Raw genomic sequence first — 26577 nt, 5'->3', positions numbered from 1 at the left:
TCTTTTCATTTTAGTACTATTTGAGAACTTGTAACTTTATCCTATGATGTCATGATAGTGATTCATGTAAGAAGAGGCTATGAGAAACATTTTAAAAAATTTATAAGGAAAGCAAGAAGAATTTCCACTGTTTGTTGGCTTCAGTCTGCTCCTCTTCTGGCTCACTACTTCTCCAGCTTTAGAGAAGACCCGCTTTAAATGGTAGAGCATCCAGAACCACTCTAAACTCAGAATCTCACATAATTTTTCAAATACACTCAAAATCACACACAATCACTCAACCTAACTGTCTAAACTATCTCAAGTACTCTCTCGGACTTGAATCCATGCACACAACCACTCAACTTCAGGATCTGAAGTTCAGACTCTCTCTAACTAACTGTAGCTCGCTATTTCTAATTTATACAAAAACACGTCCACCTTTCCAAAAACTCACAGTTTGCGTGTATATTCAGTATCATTTTAAAATCTTGAGAATAATTGCAAGACCCGCCCTTTTTTTTTTTTAAAGACCCGCCCTTTGGCGGATTCCTGCGAAGCAGTGCATGACGTCAAAAGCAGCTCCATACACCAGAACGAGAGAGCCCTCGTTTAGGAAGGGACACGTCATTTTTGACACGGCGATCAAAACACTGCACGATACTTCTGCTTCATTTGGCTCGAAACTGTGTCGGAGCAGCACATCACTATTCTAACCCTACATTTCCATTACAGCCACAACATTAGGACCAAGATTACGATGGAAAGTTGCAGATCTGGAGAACAACGCAGCTTCGTTGACTCTGTGAAGGAAGAGAGTGAAGGTAAAACACTTCATTTGATCACTATGAAATAGATATGATCTTTAGAATCGATCGAAGCACGAAGCAAACAGGAAATAGTTTATTAGGGTGATCGTGCGCCAAAGACAAGGGTGTAACTTTGTGTTGCAAGTTGGTGGAGACGAAGAGGAACGGGGGAAAGACGGGCGGGGCGCTTCCACAGTTACTAGAAGGCCTTTTGTTTTTTTTAGTGCTAAAAATAAAGCTAAAACTTAAATGTGAATGCCATACAGTCTTATTCAATAAATTAGGCAGTAGCGGCTGGTGCTAAAAAAACTGAGGGGGGCGCACACAAACAAACAAATGAAAAACAAACAAAACAAATCTTAAAAAATAGCACTATTTGAACATGAATTTTGCCCTCCTTTCCTTCTTCCCTGCAAATTTCTCAATTACATTCTTGTTAAAGTCAGTCATCTCTGTGACTAGTCTTTTCTCCATTGACAACATGGCCAATGCATTCAGCCTGTCCTGAGTCATTGAGTTTCTCAGAAAAGTCTTGATTCTTTTCAGAGTTGAAAAGCACCTTTCAGCTATGCTAAGTTTCCCCCAAAAACTTAGCTTCATTGCATCGTCTAGGTGGCTGCGGCTGTTTTCGTGCCGTTTGCATTTTTCTGAAAGATGTTTTAAGTCTCTTACTCCAGTTGTTGTCCACATTGCCTCCGTGCCAGAACTTTGAAATAGCAAACACGGAAAGCAGTAAAATGCATTGCTTAATGCAAACGTAAACGTGAATCGACCTAACGAACTGCAGCTGCGCTAATGAGTCGAATCGGGGATTGTCCAATCACACAATGTTTTAAAAAAAATTAGCCAGTACTGACGCTCTACCAGTAATGACACAACAAAATGGGTGTGTCCGGGACGCAGAGCGCTGCGCCCTGTGGAAAACCTTAAACAACCAATTAAAAGTCAGCCTCAGATCACCTGCTTGCCTAAAGTTGATGCGCCTACATACACTCTCATTAGGACGGCGCCCTGCACATAGGAAGTGTGCACAATGTGAGAAATTAGAATTATGTATTTACTATTTTAATAAATTCTAACATGTCTATTGGACACACAGTATGAATAAATACATTTCTAAGTATTTTGCAGTTCAGAATAGAAATCATTTATTATCTAAACAATTTAAAGGGGGCGGCGCCCAAGCGCCCCCTACTGGCCAGCCGCCACTGAAATTAGGATATATGTCCTGATCAGGGTTGTGTTGTGAAAACCGGCATTCATGGGTGAGATTTTTCCAGGTAAACGCAGAAAACAGATCATAAAAGCCTGAGAGACATAAGTAATCTTGCATTTTGATTTATTAATGATTATAAAATAATTATTCTTGCATTTTGATTTATTAATGATTATAAAATAATTATTCTTGTATTTTGATTTATTAATGATTATAAAATAAGTATTCTTGCATTTTGATTTATTAATGATTATAAATAAGCATTCTTGTATTCTTATTTATTAATGATTATAAAATAAGTATTCTTGTATTTTGATTTATTAATGATTATAAAATAAGCATTCTTGTATTTTGATTTATTGATGATTATACAAAGAGTTGACATAATGAAAAGCAGATCAAGAAATGAATAACATGATGAATAAATGGTGAATAGAGTGAAACTCAAATGATTATTAGAAGAGGTATGTTTGAAGAATTAAGACGGGGAAACGTGGGGAAATTACTGCGAGAGAAGCTGCAAATTTGTAGATATCTAAAAAAAAATTATGGGATGGAAGAGAAAATCTATCTAATAGTTGTGTGTCGTGAAAACTGGCATGGGGTTGTGAGATCTTTCCAGGTACACGCAGAAAACAGAGCATAAAGGCCTGAGGGAAATAAGTAATCTATGAGTTGATTTAAGTATAATTATAAATGAATATATATGTTCACATATAAACACTGAATGATTTTCTGACATATATTTGTGTATTTTAATCTGTAAGGCTGATAAAAACATGATGATTATGGTTGATAATTATGTATGAGATTTACAGCCATGAATGATAAGTAATAATGAATTATAGGGATGTGTCGATTTACATGTGTTGACTCAACGTTATGATGAATGTAGAGGATATGATATGATGATTGGATATAATGATTGTGTTAAACTGATTTAGAATGAATTAACAGAAACAGAAATGTAATGATCTAAACAGATGGAATTAAAGTGATGGGTGAGGCCCTATTCTCATGCTGTGTCGTAATGGGCGAGCAGAACAGATGGCCTAAGACTCAAGGGACTTGCAAGGAAGTACAAACAGATGGCCTTGCAGAAAAGGGGAAGTTCAAATGAGGTTAGCGCTGTGAGTCATGCAAGGGCTGACGGTTGGGAAAGGTTGGGACTTTCCACCGACTCATCGAACATGCGAGAAGTCACGTACGCCATCCCCCCCATACACAACCATGGGCTGAGCAGTGACGTGCGGTCAGGGGAGGCAGGTGAGGCTCTGCCTCACCTGTAATCATGGAAAAATAATAATGATAAAATTATTTATATTGCTATTTTCACCCGGTGGTTTGTATTATACCTATTTTTCATTTAACTTAAAAAAATTCAGATTATTTTTTCTTCAAAATCGCTGAATTTCTGCATTTTCCCATTCAAATGCTCGGAAGCTCAGCTGGTGAGGCAGCAGCGAGCTGAGCCTCACCTGGGATTGCGCAACTTCTCGCTAACTGCACTGGCTGCCATTCTATGAGAGCATGCTCCTCCTGTCTGTACGTCGCCAATAAAATGGCTAAAAAACATTTAATGTATGAACTGATTTTCCATAATTTAGCTTATGTATATAATGTACAGTGTTTTTTTGTCACCAATTGTGTGTGTAACGTGTTTCATGTGCTGAGGAGCGATCAGAAACGGCAGAGAACAGATTCGAGGTGAGGCAGGCAGTTCTCTTGCCTCATGGCAGGGGGCGCTCATGATCCCAGACATTGTGACTCCACAACTGCAGAGTAAGATACTGTAAGCGAGCTAGCCATGGAGCTAGCCATACAGTAAAGTCAAGTGCAGCGATATATTTATAGTTTTCTCCTCTTACACAGCAATTAAATAATAATCGCAAAATAATACTAAAACCATACCACTGCAACAGACTGAATGTTCTGCTTTTTGCGTGGGAAATATTTGAGTGTTTTTTATTGTGGCGTTGTTGTCAGTTGCTATGGCAACGAGTCTGCGCGTAGCTGCGCTGATACAGAGAGCGACAAAGACGTGGTTTTGAGTTGTACTTTAACGGTTTTTCCCTTCGCTGCGCAGCACAGCACGAAATGAATAATATCTGCATGTCCAAGTTTGATTGAGTGAACGGAAATAGTGTTTTTGCCCTCCAGCGTCGTCCACATGCGCGTAATTTCCTTACATATACAATAACATGCAGGGGGTCTATATTTGTAAATATGAATATGATTAAGTCAGTGCCTCACCAGCTATGAACCTCACCGCACGTCCCTGGGGCTGAGATAGTATAAAAGACAGCAGAAAGAGGAAGAGAGCGTTCTTAGTCCCCGGTGCCAAGACGACTCAACTAGAGGACGCAGAGGAAACATCAGCAGAGGACCGCACCCTGGAGCCACGGGGAAATTGAGACTTCGCGCCGCCAAGAAGGGACAAGATCCATCAGACCCCAGCCCTGGCTCCTGATTCTACCGCCGACTGCCTCAACCCAACGATCTCAAACCAACCGCAACAGACTTGGAGAAAAGACAAAGATCCTGGGAGGGATGAAGAATTGGATGTTCGAAGGACAAGGACCAATTCTGCTTTGCTTCTATTCTAAAGAGGATTTTTCCACACAAAGACAAAGATTCTGAACCAAGGAATTAAAGACTTCTGTTGCCAAGATTAACTGCCATCTGGGTATGAGTCGAACTGCTCCCCAAAAGCCTCTCTCAGTTTATTAGTGACACAGGTCAGGGAAGGAAGTTAGGATAATATGTTTGGGTTATGTTGATTTTATTATTTTGATTTAATATGGTAATCTTTAATAATTAATCTGTATGTTACTTACCCCTGCTAAAGCTTGCTTAATAAATATATCTTTATAAAACTTTATAGAGGTTGGTGGACATTGAAATTAATTGAGTCATTGATTATTTTAGTTTCTCCAAATAAAGTAAAATCAGTGAACATGATTCCAGTAATGTGGTGGCTTCGGACTTTCCTTTAGTGAGAGTAAAAATAACGACCCTGGGACTTGAATCTACGTCACTAAATCTAATCTAGCCGTTTCCAAGTTCAGGTTATTTAAGAGAGAGGGCTACCGTTAACAGAAGTGGTTATTGGGACTACGCAGCTGTGAGGGCTACTCAGTTGACTGTTCCTTAACTGTAGAGGGTCGTAACTTCTGGATCGAAGGTAGTTAGAGCTAGACGAGCCTCTCTCGCCACCAGTTTAAACAGATTGTCTCTCATAGACCTCCTGTAGGGTAAGACCCAGGTCTTACAGATATTCCGGACCTGTTAGACAGAGAACTGGTCAGTAGTCAGCTCAGAGGAGTTGTGAGGAGTGGGCGGGGCTGACTATTGCTAGAGTAACGAACATGTGCAAAAGTGGCAGTGACATTATCAATGAATAAGTCCTTAAAGGTATGTATGCCAAGATTAAACCAAGTTGTAAAGGTTTTGTCCACAAGGGAGCATAAAAATATGATTTGCTGCAATAGGGGCATGAGGACACAAAGCCTGTAGGGCAAAATGATGATAGAATTGTATTCGGTTCTTAAGAGAAGTTCTAACTATTTTATTTTTTGTATGTGCAATGATGGAAGATTGAATTTGGTGAATATAGTAGGGTCATAAGAGACACACGTTTTACAAAATTTGTCTCCGTAACTAACCATCCATGAGGAAGGCAGGCTCCACAATTAAACCAGGCTTTAGAAACTTGTTGTGAAAACTATAACAGAAAAGGAGAAGTGAGTCACTGAGGTGTTGATCAATTTAGAAAGGCTACATGCTCTTTGGCCATGAGTTGAATTGCTCTCCAAAGCCTCGTTCAGTGGTGAGCAACTCAGAATAGGAAAAGGTAGTAGATGGAGTACATTTGATTTTAAGTTTTATTTTGAATCTGAAATCATTCATTATTAAATTTGATATGTTACTTAATGTTGTTACCTGTTACCTGCCCGAAAGCTTGCTTAATAAAGATGCATTAAAATTCTAAGATGAGTTGTGGACAATTAAATTCACCGAGTCATTTTCTGAGTAGAGTTCTTCTGATGGTTGTAAATGTTTGTGTTACGTGGTTCTAGAAAATTGGAGGTTTCAAAAGTTTCCTTAGTTGGTTACAAACAATACTCTTGGAGCTTATGTTGAGCTACTAAAAATATTCTAGTCTAGAACAAGTGCTCGTTGTTAACTAGAGAGACAGTTGCCGTCAACAGGTGCGGTTTTTGGAGTTAGGCAGCTGCAGGGCTACTCAGCTGATGCTTCACTAACTGAAAAAGGGTGTGGCACTTTGTGATGGCCAAATCCATGGCCACACTCTGTCGGTAACTCTTTTTATGCACAGTTTATTTTCCATACAAACACAACACTTTAGTTTCAATAAAAACATTTATTAGTTGATTTGAATGCATTTGTTCTATTTGTTAGCGCGCACATTTAGTTAACATATGTATTTATATCAACTTAAAATTAATTTTGTTTGCTTAAGATTAATTCTGTTTGTTTTCCCACCGGTTCTTACCTGCCTTGGAGTTACCAGACAGAGGATGGGGGCCAGGGCTCAGCAGGCTTACATGCTGATTGGACTGAACCACTAGTTCCTGCTGGCAGGGGGATTTGTAGTTTCTTTCTTTAGATAAGTTTTGTATTTAAGTAAATATTAGTATTTAAAGTTTAATATTTTTGATTTTCAGTTTTGGGTCTTTAGTTTAGCCAAACTTAGCTGTACTGTTATTTGTTTTGTGTTATTTGTAGTTGTATTCTGTTTAGTTACCCCTATTGTGTCTTAATTGGTCTGATCAGCCAGTATATAAACCCCTGTGTGTCATTTCTTTGTTAGGTCAGTTATGTTTGTTTGTACAGCCAGTTTGTTTACATTTTTTGCCTGAGTTCAGTTTTGTTTCTTTGACCTCTTTTATGAGCTCAGTTTATCTTTTGTTATTTATAATCTTTGGGTTAAAATAAAAAACCCTATTTTTCTAATATGTCCTGTGACTCCTCCTGTTTTTAACTCGGTCCATCACACACTTTTATCTGATTATCCCATCAAATCCTAACATAAAGTAAGACTCAAGGAGTTTAGGGGTTCTCCAGACCCATTAGATGGAGAGCTGGTCATTGGTCAGCCCAGTGTAGGAGGAAGGGGTGGGCCTGTCTACTGGGCAACAACACACTCTAATATTGGAAGCCCAGTAGTAGTTCCTGAAATTCCTTTGCCTTGAGGCTGCTCCATAGTTGACGCTGTACCGTAAAAGATCAAGAATTCTTTTGGCAAATGCATCCCATTGACAGATTTGCTTCCTTATAAAAACAGTTTGGCACGCTGTTTCGGTTCCGGTACAGGAACCGAAACAGTTCCTGTATCGGTCACGTGATTTGCTGAAAGCAATACGTGCACCGACATGGGGTTTTGTCTATGGCAGGGGTGTCGAACTCCAGTCCTCAAGGGCCGGTGTCCTGCAACTTTTAGATGTGCCTCTGCTGCACCACACCTGAATAGAATAATTAGGTCATTAAGGCTCTGGAGAACTGATCTACACAAGGAGGAGGTAATTAAACAATTTCATTCCAGTGTTTTGTACTTGTGGCACATCTAAAAACCGCAGGACAGCGGCCCTCGAGGACTGGAGTTTGACACCTGTGGTCTATGGGCTTGACGCATGCGCCGACGTATCAGTGTTGCCGGACCCATCACTAGAAATAAGACCATCTAACTGCTTAAAGAAGGCATTAGGGACGTGGCGTAGGGGATAGCGTGACCCATGTTTGGAGGCCCTGAGTCCTCGACGCGGCTGTCTCGGGTTCAACTCCCGGACCTGACTATATTTGCCGCATGTCTTCCCTCCTTTCCTGTCAGCCTACTTTCATATAAGGGACACTAGAGCCCACAAAAGACCCCCTGGAGGGGTAAAAAAGGAATTAGTAAGGAAGATTGGAACACATTGAAATAAATATAAAAAAACTGGAAGAGCATTATTTATGATGCAGTTAAAGCCGGCTACCAAAGACAAGCCAAGCAAGGACCAATGCTCAGAAAAGTTTGCCTTAAAAAGACCTTCAATTTTATGTGTAATTTGAATTCCAAGGTATGTAAAGATATCATTAGGCCTTCTAAAGGGAAAGTGTGCAGGAGAAGGGATTTGGCTGCTAAACTGATGGGAAACAGTTCACTCTTCAACAACACTTCACTTATAATCCTCACAATAAACGGTCCTTAGTGTAAAATATAGCCAATATGTCCATGTAGACATGTTGCCATAATAAATAATTAATCACATGATAAATTAAAACTTCATAATTCATTTTATTTGTTGTTTGAGTATTTAACATGTTGTCCAGTTCCAGTTTAAAGTTTACTAATGTGGTCTTGCATTATTATGCCATTACCATTATATCACCTGAAAATGGTCTCAAACATCAATATTATGATTGATCACAATAACTACCGGGACAATTTATCGTCAAGCAAACTTTGTCATCCTGACAGGCCTATGTTCATGTGTTTCCTACAGAAGAGCAGCAGCTGGTGGTTAAAGAAGAGGTTCCTGAAATGAGCAGTTCCAGTTTGGACCAGCAGAACCTCACATGTTCCCAGGTGAAGAAGGAAGAGGAGGAACAGTGGATCAGTCATTCTGAGAAAAATGAAGTTGACGAGAAACCTCAGTTGGCAGAAGTTCATCACATCAAAAGTGAAGACAGCAGACAGACAGAAACTCTGACTAGCAGCTCAGCTGAACAGATGAAAACAGAATCTAATGGAGAGATAAGTGGAGGAACAGAACCTAACAGAGAACCGAATCCAAATCCTAATTTACTCACAAATATTGAAGAAAGACATTCAGCATCTTCTGAGACTGAAGTCAGTGATGAGAAGGAAGAGAAAAATCTATCAGGTCCTGGATCTGAAAATGAAGACAGTGATGAGAGTGAAGATGACAATATATCAGGTTCTGGATCTGAAAATGAAGACAGTGATGAGAGTGAAGATGACAATATATCAGATTCTGGATCTGAAAATGAAGACAGTGATGAGAGTGAAGATGACAATATATCAGATTCTGGATCTGAAAATGAAGATTGGAGGGAACCCAGAACACGTCAGTCTGGTGTAAACAGCAAAGTGGGACGTAAAGCTGCCAAGAAGGCCTTCAGCTGCCCTGACTGTGGTAAACAGTTTGTGAGGAAGCAGATGTTCCAGAAACATATGGCAGGTCATTCAGGAGAAAAGTCTTCCAGCTGTTCAGTTGAGAAGAATCACTCTAGAGGGAAGCAAAACAGTGATGCACAGATGGGAAGGAAATCCTTTTCTTGTGACGATTGTGGTAAAATCTTTCAGAAACTAACTGCTCTTAAATCTCATATGAAAATCCATCGTAGTAAAAAATTAGTTGTTTGTAAAGAGTGTGGTAAAAGCTTTCGCTCTCAGTTTCAACTTAAAAATCACCTGACACTCCACACAGGAGAAAGACCTTTTGCCTGTGATAAATGTGGCAAAAGGTTTAGCTATAAGCTTCTCCTTCAAAGTCACATGGTTTGCCACAGTAAAGAAAAACCATTTGCCTGTGATAAATGTGATCTAAAGTTTAGCCGGAAGATATACCTTAAAATTCACATGACCATCCATAAGGGAGAAAAACCATTTGCATGTATTGACTGTGGCAGATGCTTCAGACTTAAGAGTGATCTAAAATGCCACATGACAACCCACTTAGATGTAAAACCATTCATTTGTGGGTATTGTGGTGTCAGATTTACTCGTAAAGCAAGTCTGTGCCTGCATGTTAGACGCCACACCGGGGAGAATCTGCTGCCATGTGATAAATGTGATAAAAAGTTTGCTCGAAAGTCTGACCTTCTGAAACATATGCAATTTCATGCAAAAGAGAAGAATGTGGTGTCTGGAAAGGGGAAATTTGCTTGTGAAGAATGTGGAAGACGGTTTGTCCGGAAGCGTCATGTTGAAAGACATATGGTTATTCACACCGGAAAGAAACGATTTAGATGCAATATTTGTTTGAAGACGTTTACTAGATCTGAGAATCTGAAGAAACACAAACTGAACATTCACAATGATTAGAGATTTCAGTTCGTTTGAAAAGATGTTCTGTGAAAATACCACAGCAGCTTACATTTTGTTTCCTTTTACTAACAACTATGTAATATATAAATATATATACAGTACAGACCAAAAGTTTGGACACACCTTCTAATTCAACGAGTTTCCTTTATTTTCATGACTATTGACATTGTAGATTCACACTGAAGGCATCAAAACTATGAATAACACATGTGGAAATATGCACTAAACAAAAAAGTGTAAAACAACTGAAAATACCCCTTATATTCTAGTTTCTTCAAAGTAGCAACCTTTTGCTGTGATTACTGCTTTGCACACACTCTGCATTTTCTTGATGAGCTTCAAGAGGTAGTCACCTGAAATGGTTTTCACTTCATAGGTGTGCCCTGTCAGGTTAATAAGTGGGATTTCTTGCCTTATAAATAGTCATGAAAACAAAGAAAACCCTATTGAATTAGGAGGTGTGTCCAAACTTTTGATCTGGACTGTATATATAGCTTATAAAAGTTACATATTGTACCACTGTTGCCTTGTAGCAAGAAGGTCCTGGGTTGGATTCCCTCCCGGGGTCTTTCTGCACGGAGTTTGCATGTTATCCCTGTGCATGGTGGGTTCTCTCCGGATACTCCGGCTTCCTCCCACAGTCCAAAAGCATGACTGTCAGGTTAATTGGTCTCTCTAAATTCTCCCTAGGTGTGAGTGTGTGTGTGTGCATGGTTGTTGGTCCTGTCTGTCTCTGTATTGCCCTGTGACAGACTGGCGACCTGTCCAGGCGACCTGAACCCTGCCTCTCGCCCAGAGCATTTGATACGGGTTACTATTTGGTTAAAGAAGAAGTGCAACACAATCCTCTGTAACCTTCTTATTATGTGACTGTACAATATATTTTAATTGGCGACTGACACTGAATTTGATTTTTTCCTGAGCTGTATGCCATAATCATCACAAATACAAAAAAAGAAGGTGTGGTGTTTTTCATCTTTATGTAATATGCGAATGTCTGTAATATTTGAGTTTCCTTCCTGAAATAAATGACTAATATATTTAACTTCAAGATATTCTATTTTTTATTCAATATACGGTATAGCGAATAAAAGAAGAAAAACCATTTGCATGCAGCGACTGTGGCAGATGTTTCAGACTTAAGGATGTTCTAAAAAGCCACATGATAACCCACTCAAATGTAAAACCGTTTGTCTGTGGGGATTGCGGCGCTAGTTTTACTTGGAAACAAAGTTTGCTCCTGCATGTTAAAATCCATATTGGGGAGAATCAGTTGTCATGTGATAAAAAGTTTGTCCTTAAGAGTTGTCTTTTAAAACATATGCAGATTCATCAGAAAGAGGAGAAAGTGGTGACCGGGAAGGGAAACTTTGCTTGTGAGGAATGTGGAAGAAGGTTTGTCCAGAAGCGGTATTTAAAAAGTCACATGCTTATGCACACAGGAGAGAAACCGTTTAGTTGCGATCTATGTTTGAAGTTGTTTACACGGGCGGAAAATCTGAGGAATCACAAACTGAGGATTCACGGTAAACAGAGATTTCATACAGAGAATTCATTTGGAAAGACTTTCTGTACAAATGCCACAGCAGTACAAATTATTTTGCTTCCCTTTGATCAGGATTAGCTTGAACATTTTGAGTTTGACATGATGTCTTTGCTTCATCGTAAGTAGAGCAGTGTCTGGTATTAGCAAATAATGGGGAGCCTCTGCCCTGTGATAAAATTATTTCAGCAACTCTGAAGGTGAGTCATGATGTGGATTTTAAGTTTATTTTCTTTATTTATATTATGTACTACTACTATTTTTAACAAGTACAGAAATAATGAATTAATTCTTTCAGTAAGGTGTATGAAGCACAAAATATTTTAAAAAATGTAAATGAACTGCCTTATTTTTTACATTTATTTTATGTCAAACTTCTTTTGACATATAAAAAAGTGTCAAGACCTCTATTTCTTGTACTAAATAGAGGCCATGGTCAGTAAAGCGTCTGGCTGCCATGATATGATAGTGGATACCAGAGGAGTTGATATTTTCACTGATAGTAACAGTAGAGCATCTTAGGCCTCTAGGCTCATTTATTGAAAAAAAGAACTGAGGTCATACACATGAGAAATCACAGCTTCGTTAGCAGTCTCTTTTTGTGGTTTACCCTTCTTATGGATGGTTTCAGTGTTTGCTTTTCTGAACATCTGTTCAGTCAGAAGTCTTGATTGTGTAGTTCACTGAATCTAGGAATCTAGATAATAAAAGTTTCACTTTTTGAAAAGACAGGAAAAAAATTCAACTTTGTCAAGGTATTTTTTTATTTTATTTTTTAGATTTAACTGTACATATGTATATCTCCGTTTTCAGTCCAGTCCCGTTTAATATCAGAATGTTGTAGGATCCTATTATGTCCATCAGATGGCAGCAGTGAGACACAAGGCAGCGTGTGGCTGTGAAGATGCCTGATCAAAATCCTTCTGTGGTCCATAATGTGAATCACAACACAAAACCGGAAAACTACATACTAATTGCTCTAACATCAAGTATATCCAAATTTATGGAAAGATTATTAGTAATAGATTAATCATAGATTTTGAAAGGAGATAAATACTAATGATCTAACATTAATGTATTTAGAGCACGTGTGTGTTTACAAGCACATTTGAGTAAAATGAAATGAAAGTGCAGATAAGACACAAAGAAGGAAAGTCAAAATACCATCTGCAGCTTCAGAGTAAAAACAAGGAAATCAGAGGGAAAACGTGTCATTAAACAAAATCCAATGAAATAATTGGAAATAAGGTGGGATGAAAACAAAAAGATTTTATAAAATCCAAAAGGCAGTATAGGTGAAATGAGAACTGTGAGAAGAAATACAAAGGATAAAAGGTTAATAAGATTAAGACTTGAATATACAGGATTTAATACTATATTTTTAAAATATAAAAGCATAACACAGGGAATGAAATATATGTGGAATGGAAGAAACCATAGAACATGTTATATTAGACTGTCATAAAGATTTATAAAGACACAGTTTGAAAAAATAAAACGTTTAGTGTAATAGTAATACTAAAGAAGAACTTGTCTTTTTCATAATTTGCTTGTTAAAGAAACCAACATCGACTATTGGAATTTGATTACATATAACTTTTTGTTTTTATGTGTACATTTTACCATGAAGAACCACACTCCACACCAGTAGGTGGCGGTAAGGTCCAATTTAAGTATTCTTGCCATCCACATGAAGAACAATTTGAATCTACCGGATTGTAAGCTTTTCGACTCACGGTGTGTTCTCCAGTAAAGCCAGAACATTAGCATGAAGATTACGATGGAAAGTTGCTCATCTGGAGAACAACGCAGCGTCGTTGACTCCGTGAAGGAAGAGAGTGAAGGTAAGTCACTTAATTTGATGATCATGAAATGATTGTGATCATTAGAATCGATCGAAGCACGAGGCAAAGAGGAACAAGTTTATTAGGGTAATCCTGCGCCAAAGATGTATATTGAGAGCTAAAACTATAGATACAAACACTCAGACATCGCCAAAAGTCTTAAACCTTGCCTAAAAATGAACAGGAGATGGTAAAACCACAGAAAGAGGTCTTGTGTGAAATTCTGTTCCCCTGTGATAATCTGCTGACCCTGTGTCGGGAGCGCGCACTGCAACCAGAGGTGGTGTTACGCCCAGAAACGCATGCCCTGCCTGCAGAGTGACCACTTCAGCCTGACAAATAAAAGTCAGCCACCAAACTCTGTTTTCCAACACATTGTGTGTGTTTAGAATTTTTAATTGCCCATATAAGAGGATGGAAGCTGGCTGATATTAGGACAAGAAAAATTAGACTTCCTGAGAACATAAGATTATAGGCTGGAAAATCCCTTTCTATTGTAACAGTTTACTGGATGAAAGATATTTCTACTTCCTTTTTTTTCATTATTAATATCGTTTATTGGTCTAAAATAATAAGTCCTAGCATTTGCGTTAAATGTCTTAAATATAACTCTATTATTCAGAGATGTTTGAACATAGTTTCTCTCTTCTACAAGAATTAAATTAAAGGCTTGCAGAAACATCGAAGAGGAACACAGTATTTCACCCTGAAGCTCACACCTTGTAACGTTTGTTTACTCCATCATCTTCAGACATAGGTGGATCAATCATACTATCACACACAACCATCACTGACAATTTGTAAACATTTGCTACTTATTTGACAAAGTTACCGGGAGAGAACCAACTATTTCAGCACTCTCAAATAATCTGCTCCTTCTCCATAACATGGGAGCTAATTATTATTATTTTTTACCAACTTCTTAGCTGTGTTTATTCCTCTCTTCATGAACAACAAATCATGTGGATCTGGGAAGCAGAGTCACAATAGACACTCTTTGGTGTAAAATTTAGCCAAGATGTCCATGTAGGCCTGTTGCAATAAATAATCACATGATAAATTAAAACTTCATAATCCATTTTATTTGTTGTTTGAGTATTTAACATGTCATTAAGTTCCAGTGTTAAATATTCTAGAGAATTTAAAGTTTATTAATGTGGTCTTGTGTTATTATGCCATTACCATTATGTCACCTGAAAAGGGTCTCAAACAACATTATCATTTATCACAATAACTTCTGGGACAAATTAATAACAAAAATTTGTTATTGTGACAGGCCTATGTTCATGTGTTTCCTACAGAAGAGCAGCAGCTGCTGGTGGTGGTTAAAGAAGAGGTTCCTGATGTGAGCGGTTCCAGTTTGGACCAGCAGAACCTCACATGTTACCAGGTGAAGAAAGAAGAAGAGGAACAGTGGATCAGTCAGGAGGAAGAGCAGCTTACTGTGAAGATTGAAGACGAAGAGAAACCTCAATTGTCAGAAGTTCATCTCTTAAAAAGTGAAGACAGCAGAGAGACAGAAGCTTCAACCAGCAGCTCGGCTGAACAGATGAAAACAGAATCTGATGGAGAGATCGGTGGAGGAACAGAACCCGACAGAGAACCGGATCCAAATACTAATTTACAGCCAAATATTGAAGAAAGGCATTCAGCCTCTTCTGAGACTGAAGTCAGTGAAGAGAGTGAAGATAAAAATATATCAGGTTCTGGATCTGAAAATGAAGACAGTGATGAAGATTGGAGGGAACCCAGAAGACGTCAGTCTGGTGTAAACAGCAAAGTGGGACGTAAAGCTGCCAAGAAGGCCTTTAGCTGCCCTGACTGTGGTAAACAGTTTGTGAGGAAGCAGATGTTCCAGAAACATATGGCAGGTCATTCAGGAGAAAAGTCTTCCAGCTGTTCGGTTGAGCAGAATCACTCTAGAGGGAAGCGGAATGGGGATTCACAGACGAGACTCGAACCAGGAAGGAAATCCTTTTCTTGTGACGATTGTGGTAAAATATTTCAGAGGCAAGCTGCTCTTAAATCTCACAGGAGAATCCATCATGGTAAAAAATTAGTTGTTTGTAAAGACTGTGGTAAAGGTTTTCGCTCCCAGGATGAATTAAAAAATCACTGGAGACTCCACACTGGAGAAAAACCTTTTGCCTGTGATAAATGTGGCAAAAGGTTTAGCCATAAGCATATCCTTAAAAGTCACATGGTATGCCACAGTGAAGAAAAACCATTTGCCTGTGATAAATGTGGCAAAACATTTAGACAGAAGTTTTCTCTTCAAAGTCACATGGTATGCCACAGTGAAGAAAAACCATTTGCCTGTGATCAGTGTGATAAAAGGTTTAGCCGGAAGACATCCCTTAAAATTCACATGACCATCCATAAGGGAGAAAAACCATTTGCATGCAGCGACTGCGGCAAATGCTACAGAGTTGCAGGTGAACTAAAAAGCCACATGGTAACCCACTTGGATCTAAAACCATTCATTTGTGGGTATTGTGGTGGCAGATTTACTCGCAAAGCAAGTCTGCGCCTGCATGTTAGACACCACACTGGGGAGAATCTGCTGCCATGTGATAAATGTGATAAAAAGTTTGCTCGAAAGTCTGACCTTCTGAAACATATGCAATTTCATGCAAAAGTGGAGAATGTGTGGTCTGGAAAGGGTTGCTTTGCTTGTGAAGAATGTGGAAGAATGTTTGTCCAGAAGCGTCATGTTGAAAGACATATGGTTATTCACATGGGAAAGGATCAATTTAGATGCAATATTTGTTTGAAGACGTTTACTAGAGCTGAGAATCTGAAGAATCACAAACGGAGAAAACACAGTGAATAGAGATTTCAGTTCATTTGGGAAGATTTTCTACTACAATGCCTCAGCAGCTTACATTTTCAGGTTTCCCCCAGTGTATTGTAGGCCTGGCGGCCCGCCATGCTTTACTAGCCCCATCGGGGGGGTAAAGCGGCCCTCTTGCTGCTAAAAACATGAGCCCCTCTAACAGCTTCTGTGTTAGATTTACTGAAATCTGGGAGAGGGGGAGTAGTTTAATATCCTACCTAAAAAGCAATAAGTTATCATCGCAGTTTACTCATTTGGATTTGTGAACAAACAGAGCACAAACTCAAAGATTAAATTCACAGCATTAGATTGTTGCTATGGTAACAAAACAATTTAACTATGAATATTGTTGGGCCGTGCTGTGGTGGCGCAGGGGGTTAGCATGCCCCACGTTTGGAGGCCTTAGTCCTCGACGTTGACGTCGCGGGTTCGACTCCCGGTCCCGACGACCTTTGCCGCATGTCTTTCCCCCTCTCCTCACCCTCCTTCCTGTCTGCCTACTGTCAAAAAAAATACGAGCCACTAGTGCCGCAAAAACTCTTCGGAGAAAAAACCCCAAAAAACTATGAGTATTGTTCTTTGAACTTTTACAAAGTAAACTTGCCAACTTCTTAAAATCTTACATATAAGTGTTAAACAATTTAAAATCTTTTAATTTATATATACTGAAACCATTAACAAATGTTACATTTTTATTTCTCTGGTCTGTGTTAAAATATTAGCATGTATGGGGCCCCTGAAGCGCTGGGGAACCTTATGGAGCTGCTGACTTAATTTGGATTAAACAGAAGTGCAAATAATTGATATTCATTTTAACTGTATTTTTTGATTTGTTGTTTTTAAGACTAGTTGTGGGTTTGAACAGCGTTTCACTGGCAATGTTTTCCAGTAACATATAATTACCCAGAAACACTTTTACATTTCCTGTCTACTTAACATCTTTTAATACAAAAACATGATAGACCACCGGTGGACTGCCCCGACCACCAAGCTTAGCAAGTTTTCTGGGGGAAACCCTGATTTTGTTTCCTTTTAATTAGGATTAATGTTAATATTTTGGTTTTGACTGCCCCCTTCCTGATTTGCTTTTATGTCACATTTCAGTGTTTTCTAATTATAAAGCTTTGGGACCTCGATCAAACCACAGGGATTGCCTTTATCCACAAATTGTGAAAACATGGGACAGTGGGGAACCTTCCCAGGACGACTGACCAAAATTACCCCGAGTGCAACAACAACTCATCCAAGAGGTCACAAAAGACCCCATAACAACATCTAAAGACCTGCAGGCTTCACTTGACTCAGTTAAAGTCACAGGTCATGCCTCCAGCAACAGAAAGAGACTGGCAGAAATGACCATCCATCCATCCATTTTCTAACACTCTTGTCCCTAGTGGGGTTGGGAAGGCTGCTGGTGCCTATCTCCAGCTAACGTTCCGGGTGAGAGGCGGGGTCACCCTGAACAGGTCGCCAGTCTGTCGCAGGCAGAAATTACCATTGGGTTCCAAATTGACAACCACTGCTGAACAAAAAAGAACATTAAGACTTGTCTTAGTTTTTCCACAGCACATCATTATTATCCTCCAGAAAACAATGACGGCATCGGGTGCTGGTCACTGTTTGGTTAAAGAGGTCCAACACAATTCTCTGTAACCTTATTTCTTGAGTGTACAATATATTTCCAGTTACGACTGACACTGAATTTGAGGTTTTCCTGATCTGTAAGAAGTAATCATCACAAATACAAAAATAAAGGGGTGATATATTTCATTTTGTGTGGAAAGTTATTTCTGAAATAACTGATTAATATATTTAACTTCAACATATATTATTTTTATTCGATACCTATTAATATGTATCCCTCCATTTTCAGTTTGATTTATTTCTTTTTTGAACATTTGAATGTTGTAGGAGCTAACTGGCTCCAGCAGATGGCAGCAGTGAGACAGATGGCTGTGTGTGGCTGTACAGATGCCTGACCAAAATCCATCCGAGGTCCATAACAATTTGAATCTGCCGGATTTCGTATGTGTGAGCTTTTCGATTTACAGTGTAACCTTATTTTCCTTTAAAGCCAGAACATTAGGGGCGCAAGAGGACCACGGTTACGATGGAAAGCTGCAGATTTGGAGAACAATCCAGCTTTGTTGATTCTGCGAAGGAAGAAAGTGAAGGTAAAACACTTAATCTGATCATTTTGAAATAGTTATCATGAGAACCTATGGAAAAATGAAGAAAAAGGGAAAGAGCTGTAGACAGCTGAGTTCCTACTGTAGACATAAACGCATAGATGTGAACTGGGGCAGAACAGGTCTCGTTGCCCTGTGTGAGGCGCGCGCACTGCAGCCAGAGAGGCAGGTATCGAGCAGTCTTCGCTCCACCTCTGATCGATTTGTCTGTGTAGTCACGTCAAGGCTTACTTTAATTTTAATCTACTGCTCCTGGTCAAACAAAAAAGAAGCTGATCCTGTGCGGATTTTTTTTTCTTACACAGTTTTGTGTTTTTTAATTCGCAGAGAAAATCAATGTTTTTTTAAACTTAATGTGCCATGCTCACTAATAGGTTGACAGATATCAGCCAGCCACCATGCACTGTTTTCCCACTTGTGCTTATTTAGGAGTTTTAATTGCTACCATAAAATGATGGAAGCTCACTGGACGCAAAGAATTAGGCTTCCTGAAAAGATCACAGTGTAAGCTTGTTATTCCATTAGACTGCATAGTATATGCATATACTATGCAGTTATATGTCAGTAAAAACTGAAATATAAAATCACAGTATGGACTTTACATATATATTCTTTTACATATTTGTTGAAACTGTTAATAGGTTGTGACAATATATAGGGCCAACCCAAGCCTCTGTGGGGCTGGTTTTGGGGCCCTCTGTTTCTGCTAGCAGTGTGGATCGCTGCCATCAACAGTCAGATCATTAGATCGTTCACACACCTACTATAAATTTATTGCATCTTTGATAGTGCTGTTTTCATTATATCCTTCATGCATGTATAATACAGGATGCATTTATTTCACATGTTTCCTGCAGGAAATCAGCAACTGTGGGTGGTTAAAGAAGAGGTTCCTAATGTGAGCAGCTCCAGTTTGGACCAGCAGAACCTCACATGTTCTCAAGTGAAGAATGAGGAAGAGGAACAGTGGATCAGTCAGGAGGTAGAGCAGGTTACTGTGAAGAAAGAAGAAGAGGAACCTCAGTTGCCAGAAGTTCATCACATCAAAAGTGAAGACAGCAGACAGACAGAAACTCCAACTAGCAGTTCAGCTGAACAGATGAAAACAGAATCTGATGGAGAGATCAGTGGAGGAACAGAACCCGACAGAGAGCCGGATCCAAGTACTAATTTACAGCCAAACATTGAAGAAAAGTATTCAGCTTCTTCTGAGACTGAAGTCAGTGATGAGGGTGAAGATGACAATATATCAGGTTCTGGATCTGAAAATGAAGACAGTGATGAAGATTGGAGGGAACCCAGAACATGTCAGTCTGGTGTAAACAGCAAAGTGGGACGTAAAGCTGCCAAGAAGGCCTTCAGCTGCCCTGACTGTGGTAAAGAGTTTGTGAGGAAGCAGATGTTCCAGAAACATATGGCAGGTCATTCAGGAGAAAAGTCTTCCAGCTGTTCGGTTGAGAAGAAACATTCTAAAAGGAAGCGGAATGGGGATTCACAGACGAGACTCGAACCAGGAAGGAAATTCTTTTCTTGTGACAATTGTGGTAAAACCTTTAAAAAACTAGCTGCTCTTAAATGTCATATCAGAACCCATTGTGGTGCAAAATCAGTTGTTTGCAAAGATTGTGGTAAAATCTTTCACTCCCGGGATAATTTTAAATCTCACCGGAGTCTGCACACTGGAGAAAAACCTTTTGCCTGTGATAAATGTGGCAAAAAATTTTGCCATAAGTATACCCTTAAAAATCACATGACATGCCACACAGGAGGGAAACCATTTCAGTGTGAATTGTGTGATAAAAAGTTAGTCTCAAATGGAGGTCTGAAGACCCACATGACCATCCATAAAGGAGTAAAACCATTTGCGTGTAGCGACTGTGGCAGATGCTTCAGACTTAAGAGTGATCTAAAAGGCCACATGACAACCCACTTAGATGTAAAATCGTTCGGCTGTGGTTATTGTGGCGCTAGTTTTTCTCACAAAAGAAGCCTTCTCCAGCATGTTAGACTCCACACTGGGAAGGACCTATTGTCATGTGATAAATGTGATAAAAAGTTTGTCGGGAAGTATTACCTTCTACGACATATGCGAGTTCATCTGAAACAGGAAAAACCGGTGACTGGAAGGGGGAACTTTTCTTGTGAGGAATGTGGGAAGAGGTTTCTCCAGGAGGCACATGTAAAAAGCCACGTGGTGATTCACACAGGAGAGAAACCATTTAGCTGTGCTTATTGTGGTGCCAAATTTACTCACAAAAGAAGTATGCTGCGGCATGTTAGATTCCACACTGGGGAGAATCTTCTGTCATGTGATAAATGTGATAAAAAGTTTGCCCGGAACTATTATCTTCTAAGACATATGCGGGTTCATGCGAAAGAGGAGAAAGTGGTGACTGGAAAGGGGAACTTTGCTTGTAAAGAATGGTGAAGAAGGCGGTATCCAAAAAAATTCCAAGGTTATTCACACGGGAGAGAAAACATTTATATGTGACCTTTGTCTGAAGAAGTTTGCACGAGTGGAAGGCCAGAGGATGAACAAAATTATTTCAGAGGCTCACGGTAGGGGTCCATATTTCTGCCCAAAACAGACAGTAGTAGACTTTAAGTTTAATTTGGTCTTGTGTGTATTCTTGCTATTTTTTAATAAATGCAGAAAGTGATCAATTTATTGTTTCTATAAAGTGTCTGAAGGACAAAATGTGACAAAAATGTGCATTAGAATTAAATAAACTCCCCAATTTTTAAAGTTTATTTTATGTCAAACGTATTTTGTCTTGTTTATTTTTCTTGCGCTAAATGGAGGCCATTTTCCATAAAGCTTAATTATTTCTATGCTTGGACATAGCAGTCTGTGAATAACCAGCTTCTTCAGCAATGACGTTTTGAGGTTTACCCTCCTTGTGGACGGTTTCAGTGTCTGTTTTCTGAACACCTGTCCAGTCAGCAGTCTTCCCCGTGAATGTGCAGTTCACTAATCCAGACTGAGAGACCACTTAGAGGCTCAAAAAACCTTAGTGGGTTTTATTTGGAGTTAATTCATGTGGGACACCAGAAATTTTAATATTGAATTACTTTGCAATTTTCTAATTTTCTGAAACACTGAATTTTGGGTTTTCGTGATCTGTAAGCTCATCACAACTACAAGAAACAAATGGTTGAAATATTTGTCTCTCTGTAAGGACTCTATATAAGTGAGTTTCTCTTCCTGAAATAACTGACTAAAACATTGAACTTTTTAAAGAAATTCCGCTTTTTTAGATGTTCCTGTACATCCGTTTTCAATCCAGCCTCGTCTGAATGTTGAATTAACCAACTGACTCCAGCAGATGGCAGCAGTGAGACACATGGCAGCTTGTGGTTGTTCAGACGCCTGACCTAAATCCATCTAGGGTCCATAACTATCTAAATCTACCGGAGTGTGAGCTTTTCGATTCACAGCGGAACCCTATTTTCCATTAAAGTCAGAACATCGGGGGCGTGTTTGGACCAAAATTACGATGGAAAGCTGCAGATCTGGAGAACAATCCAGCTTCGATGACTCTGTGGAGAAAAAGAGCGAAGGTAAATCACTTCATCTTGTCATTATGAAATAATTCTTATCATTAGAACCAGTGGAAGCATCAAGTAAACAAGTTGCTGCTCCTAATATGCACCGAGTTCCAATTATAGATATAAACGCCTAGATGTTATCAGAGCCTCGTTTCAGAAAGCGGGTTAGTGAAAACTGAGGAAAAACTAATGATGAGTTTGTTCATACCTTCGGTATTTGATTTGAGACAACCAGTAAGCCGTAAACCTGAGTCAATGTACTTATCCGAACGATTATTATTTCTCGGAAACGGGATGGTTTGAACAAACTATATCTTTCCCACTTTGTAGCTGAGATTTGGCACAAGAAAAGCGTGTTGTGGAGTGAAAAGTGGCTAATAACAAAAACAAATCATAACACCGGAAATCCATTTCTGTCTGCTTTATTCTGGCCAACTTTGGAGGGTTCTTAGCCTCACATGTTCCCGTTTTACACTTAAACATTCAAATAAATCTCAGAGGGCGCGGCGTATTCATACTCAGCCATGTCTATGTATAGTTCTCAAATAGTCCAGTCCGTTGTTTGGTTGACGCAGATCTCTTGGCTTGCGTTTAGGGGAGTTTCCAGGAATTGTCCAGCTGGAACATTTCAAGTTATCACCACATCTCTCTGAATTTCTTCCTGATTTTCCACGTCAGAGAGACTCGGGAGATTTGACACAGTACATTTCTTTTTGATAAAAACATACCTTCCTTTCTGCAAACAGCAGTAAGGCATAAAACCAGATTTTCTGATCATTTACTCAGTACTTGAGTAGCCTTTTCACCAAAACCTTTTCTAAAACGTTTTATTCTTGAATTATTTCTTGAAATGCTACTTTTTACTTTTGCTTGAGTAAAAGTATATTGAAGTAGTGCTACTGTTACTTGGCTACTCTACCCACCTCTGTTACGTCCTTTGGTGTTTATTTAATGGTCGGAATAAACCCAATCTTTCATTTCTGTGCTGAAGTTGTTCTTTTCTGGTGATTCATGCATGTCACTGTTTACATCATCATTGTTTGTGCTATAATGTGCTATATGGCATAACATTCAATCTCAATATCTATTCTGATGGGTGGCCGTAACAATATAAGTTTATGATTTAAAGCTCACAATAGAAATGAAAATAATCACCTATTAATAGAGTGGAATGTATATATTTGTATGTGTTAAAACTTTTATTTTAGGTCATTTTTGAACCTGCATTTTTAAAGATCTCTTTCCTTGTACTCACAGCTTCTCCTTGCTCTGTTTTGATGTCAGCCATTGTATCATCAACAAACCTCACGGCGTTTAGGCGATAGGCTACAAAGCTCTATTGAAGGCCATCGTTTCTATGTTCCCTACCATGTACCGTAGTGTATCCCTAGTAAACGCAAACTTTGTGCTAACGGTACAACAAAAAATAGTCCTTTGTGACAAAATTTTAAAAAAGCATTTTATACAAAAGTCAAAATGTGAACCAAGCAAATTAGAACCACAATATCTTAACTGTTGGAGACAAATATTGTTTTTTTTCCCAAGTCATAGATCATTTTAGTGGCACTTATACTTCCTTTTATATTTTGGCATCTATTAATACAGCAATTATGAGTACACAATACATTTCAAATAAGTGTCTATTAGACAGTTATATTCACAATAAACAGACTTTGGTGTAAGATTTAACCAACATGTCTATGTGTGTCCTGCAGAAGAGCAGCAATCTTGGGTGGTTAAAGAAGAGGTTCCTGATGTGAGCAGTTCCAGTTTGGACCAGCAGAACTTCACATGTTCCCAGGTGAGGAAGGAAGAGGATGAACAGTGGATCAGTCAGGAGGTAAAGCAGCTTACTGTGAAGAAAGAAGATGAAGAGAAACCTCAGTTGGCAGAAGTTCATCTTTTCAAAAGTGAAGACAGCAGAGAGACAGAAACTTCAACCAGCAGCTCAGCTGAACAGATGAAAACAGAATCTGATGGAGAGATCGGTGGAGGAACAGAACCCGACAGAGAGCCGGATCCAAATACTAATTTACAGCCAAATATTGAAGACAGGCAATCAGCCTCTTCTGAGACTGAAGTCAGTGATGAAGGTGAAGATGACAGTATATCAGGTTCTGGATCTGAAAATGAAGACAGTGATGAAGATTGGAGGGAACCCAGAACATGTCAGTCTGGTGTAAACAGCAAAGTGGGACGTAAAGCTGCCAAGAAGGCCTTCAGCTGCCCTGACTGTGGTAAACAGTTTGTGAGGAAGCAGATGTTCCAGAAACATATGGCAGGTCATTCAGGAGAAAAGTCTTCCAGCTGTTCGGTTGAGAAGAAACGCTCTAGAGGGAAGCAAAACGGTGATGCACAGATGGGACTCGAACCAGGAAGGGAATCCTTTTCCTGTGATGATTGTGGTAAAACATTTCAGAAACCGTATAGTCTTAAAAGTCATATGAGAATCCATAGTGGTGAAAACTTAGTTGTTTGTAAAGATTGTGGTAAAAGCTTTCACTCTCAAGATCATTTTAAATCTCACTGGAGACTCCACACAGGAGAAAGACCCTTTGCCTGTGATAAATGTGGCAAAACATTTAGCCATAAGCATACCCTTAAAATTCACATGACAAGCCATACAGGAGCGAAACCATTTCAGTGTGAGCTATGTCATAGAAAGTTTACCTCAAATGGAGGTCTGAAGAACCACATGACAATCCATGTTGGAGAAAAACCATTTGCATGCAGTGACTGTGGCAGATGTTTCAGACTTAAGAGTGATCTAAAAGGCCACATGATAACCCACTTTGACGTAAAACCATTTGTCTGTGGGTACTGTGGTGCCAGTTTTACTCGGAAACAAAGTCTGGTTTGGCATGTTAGACTTCACACTGGAGAGAAACTCCTGTCGTGTGATAAATGTGATAAAAAGTTTGCTCGGAAGTCTCACCTTCAAAGACATATGCTGGTCCATGCGGGAAAGAAGAGACCGGTTTCAAAAAAAACAATCAAAAACTTTTCTTGTAAGGAATGTGGAAAAAGATTTCTTGAAAATTATCAACTAAAACGACACATGGTTATTCACATCGGAGAGAAACCATTTAGCTGCAATCTTTGTTCAAAGAAGTTTGCACGAGCCGAAGGTGTAAAGATGCATAATAAAAGAATTCACTTTAAATAGAGATTTCACACTGAAAATAAGTTTGAAAACACTTACTATAAAACTTACCATTAAAAAAGTGATCAATTTATTGTTTCTGTAAAGCGTCTGAAGGACAAAATGTAACAAAAATATGTAAAAGAATTAAATAAACTCCCCAATTTTTAAAGTTTATTTTATGTCAAACATATTTTGTCTTGTTTATTTTTCTTGCGCTAAATGGAGGCCATTTTCTATAAAGCTTAATTATTTCTATGCTTGGACATAGCACTCTGTGAATAACCAGCTTCTTCAGCAATGACGTTTTGAGGTTTACCCTCCTTGTGGACGGTTTCAGTGTCTGTTTTCTGAACGCCAGTCCAGTCAGCAGTCTTCCCTGTGAATGTGTAGTTCACTAATCCAGACTGTGGATTAGTGAACTACACATTCTGACCCAGACTGTGTAAATCCACAGTCTGGGTCAGAAAACCTTAGTGGGTATTTGGAGTTAATTCAGTAATTCATGTGAGACACCATGAACCTTTAAAATTGAACTACTTTGCAATTTTCTGAGACACTGAATTTTGGATTTTCATGATCTGTAAACTCATCACAATTACAAGAAATAAATGGCCTAAATATTTCACTCTGTGTAAGGAGTTTAAAGTGTAAGGAATTTACACTTAATTTACACTTGACTCACTTATACTTGTGTCAAGGTGTAAGTGAGTTACCCTTCCTGAAATAACTGACTAAAATATTCAACTTCCACTTTAAAAACATCTGAATGTTGTATTAACCAACTGACTACAGCAGATGGCAGCAGTGAGACACATGGTAGTGTGTGGTTGTGCAGATGCCTGACCAAAATCCATCTAAGGTCCATAACTATTTAAATCTACCGGAGTGTGAGCTTCTCGATTCACAGTGTAACCCTGTTTTCCATTAAAGTCAGAACATTGGGGGCGTGTTTGGTCCAAAATTACGATGGAAAGTTGCAGATCTGGAGAACAAGCCAGCTTCGTGTCATTTATGGTCACATGACCATAAATGACACGAGAGTTTTCTAAGCAACGTAGCACTATGTTTAAGTTTAATCATGGTGTTTTTTGTTTTGGTTCAATCGCATAAATTCCCGGCATTTGGGGATTTAATCTGTCTCACACAGACATCTTTTGCTCGCACAATTTGTGAAACTTGCAGCAGAGCAGAAAAAACGCAATCTGCATCACTTTTACTGGCTTTTTAAAATGGACTCCTGCAGAGCGGCAAGACATAACAGTGTGCTGCTATAAAGCGATGGTGCGCTGAAGTTATTTGATTATCCTGGACCTCAAAATTCCTGTTGCTGTTGGAGAATATTTTGAATTTATATTTTTGCTATTTTAATTTTATATATATATATTTTAGATAT

The 26577-nt window shown here is 38.9% G+C and overlaps 3 protein-coding genes across 3 annotated transcripts; all 3 read left to right on the top strand.

The window, feature by feature from the left end:
• Positions 1-8: 8 nt before the first annotated feature.
• LOC116727331 (glutamic acid-rich protein-like) lies at positions 9-18357 on the top strand. The gene is made up of 3 exons (XM_032574703.1): positions 9-803; positions 14767-15336; positions 18353-18357. The coding sequence occupies exons 1-3, from the start codon at positions 740-742 to the stop codon at positions 18355-18357; spliced, it is 639 nt and encodes a 212-aa protein (XP_032430594.1). The 5' UTR covers positions 9-739.
• LOC116727341 (gastrula zinc finger protein XlCGF57.1-like) lies at positions 18143-21241 on the top strand. Its single transcript, XM_032574723.1, has 3 exons — positions 18143-18296; positions 18376-18475; positions 19348-21241. Exons 2-3 carry the CDS (start codon positions 18412-18414, stop codon positions 20916-20918), a joined length of 1635 nt encoding a protein of 544 aa, XP_032430614.1. The 5' UTR covers positions 18143-18296; positions 18376-18411; the 3' UTR covers positions 20919-21241.
• Positions 21242-21363: 122 nt separating this feature from the next.
• LOC116727342 (gastrula zinc finger protein XlCGF57.1-like) lies at positions 21364-25809 on the top strand. Its single transcript, XM_032574724.1, has 2 exons — positions 21364-22051; positions 23755-25809. The coding sequence occupies exons 1-2, from the start codon at positions 21988-21990 to the stop codon at positions 25203-25205; spliced, it is 1515 nt and encodes a 504-aa protein (XP_032430615.1). The 5' UTR covers positions 21364-21987; the 3' UTR covers positions 25206-25809.
• The last annotated feature ends 768 nt before the right edge of the window (positions 25810-26577 follow it).

This window comes from Xiphophorus hellerii, chromosome 10 (assembly GCF_003331165.1).
Source record: "Xiphophorus hellerii strain 12219 chromosome 10, Xiphophorus_hellerii-4.1, whole genome shotgun sequence".
In the NCBI taxonomy this organism is placed as follows: domain Eukaryota; kingdom Metazoa; phylum Chordata; class Actinopteri; order Cyprinodontiformes; family Poeciliidae; genus Xiphophorus; species Xiphophorus hellerii.
This window is presented reverse-complemented; position numbering and strand designations above follow the sequence as displayed.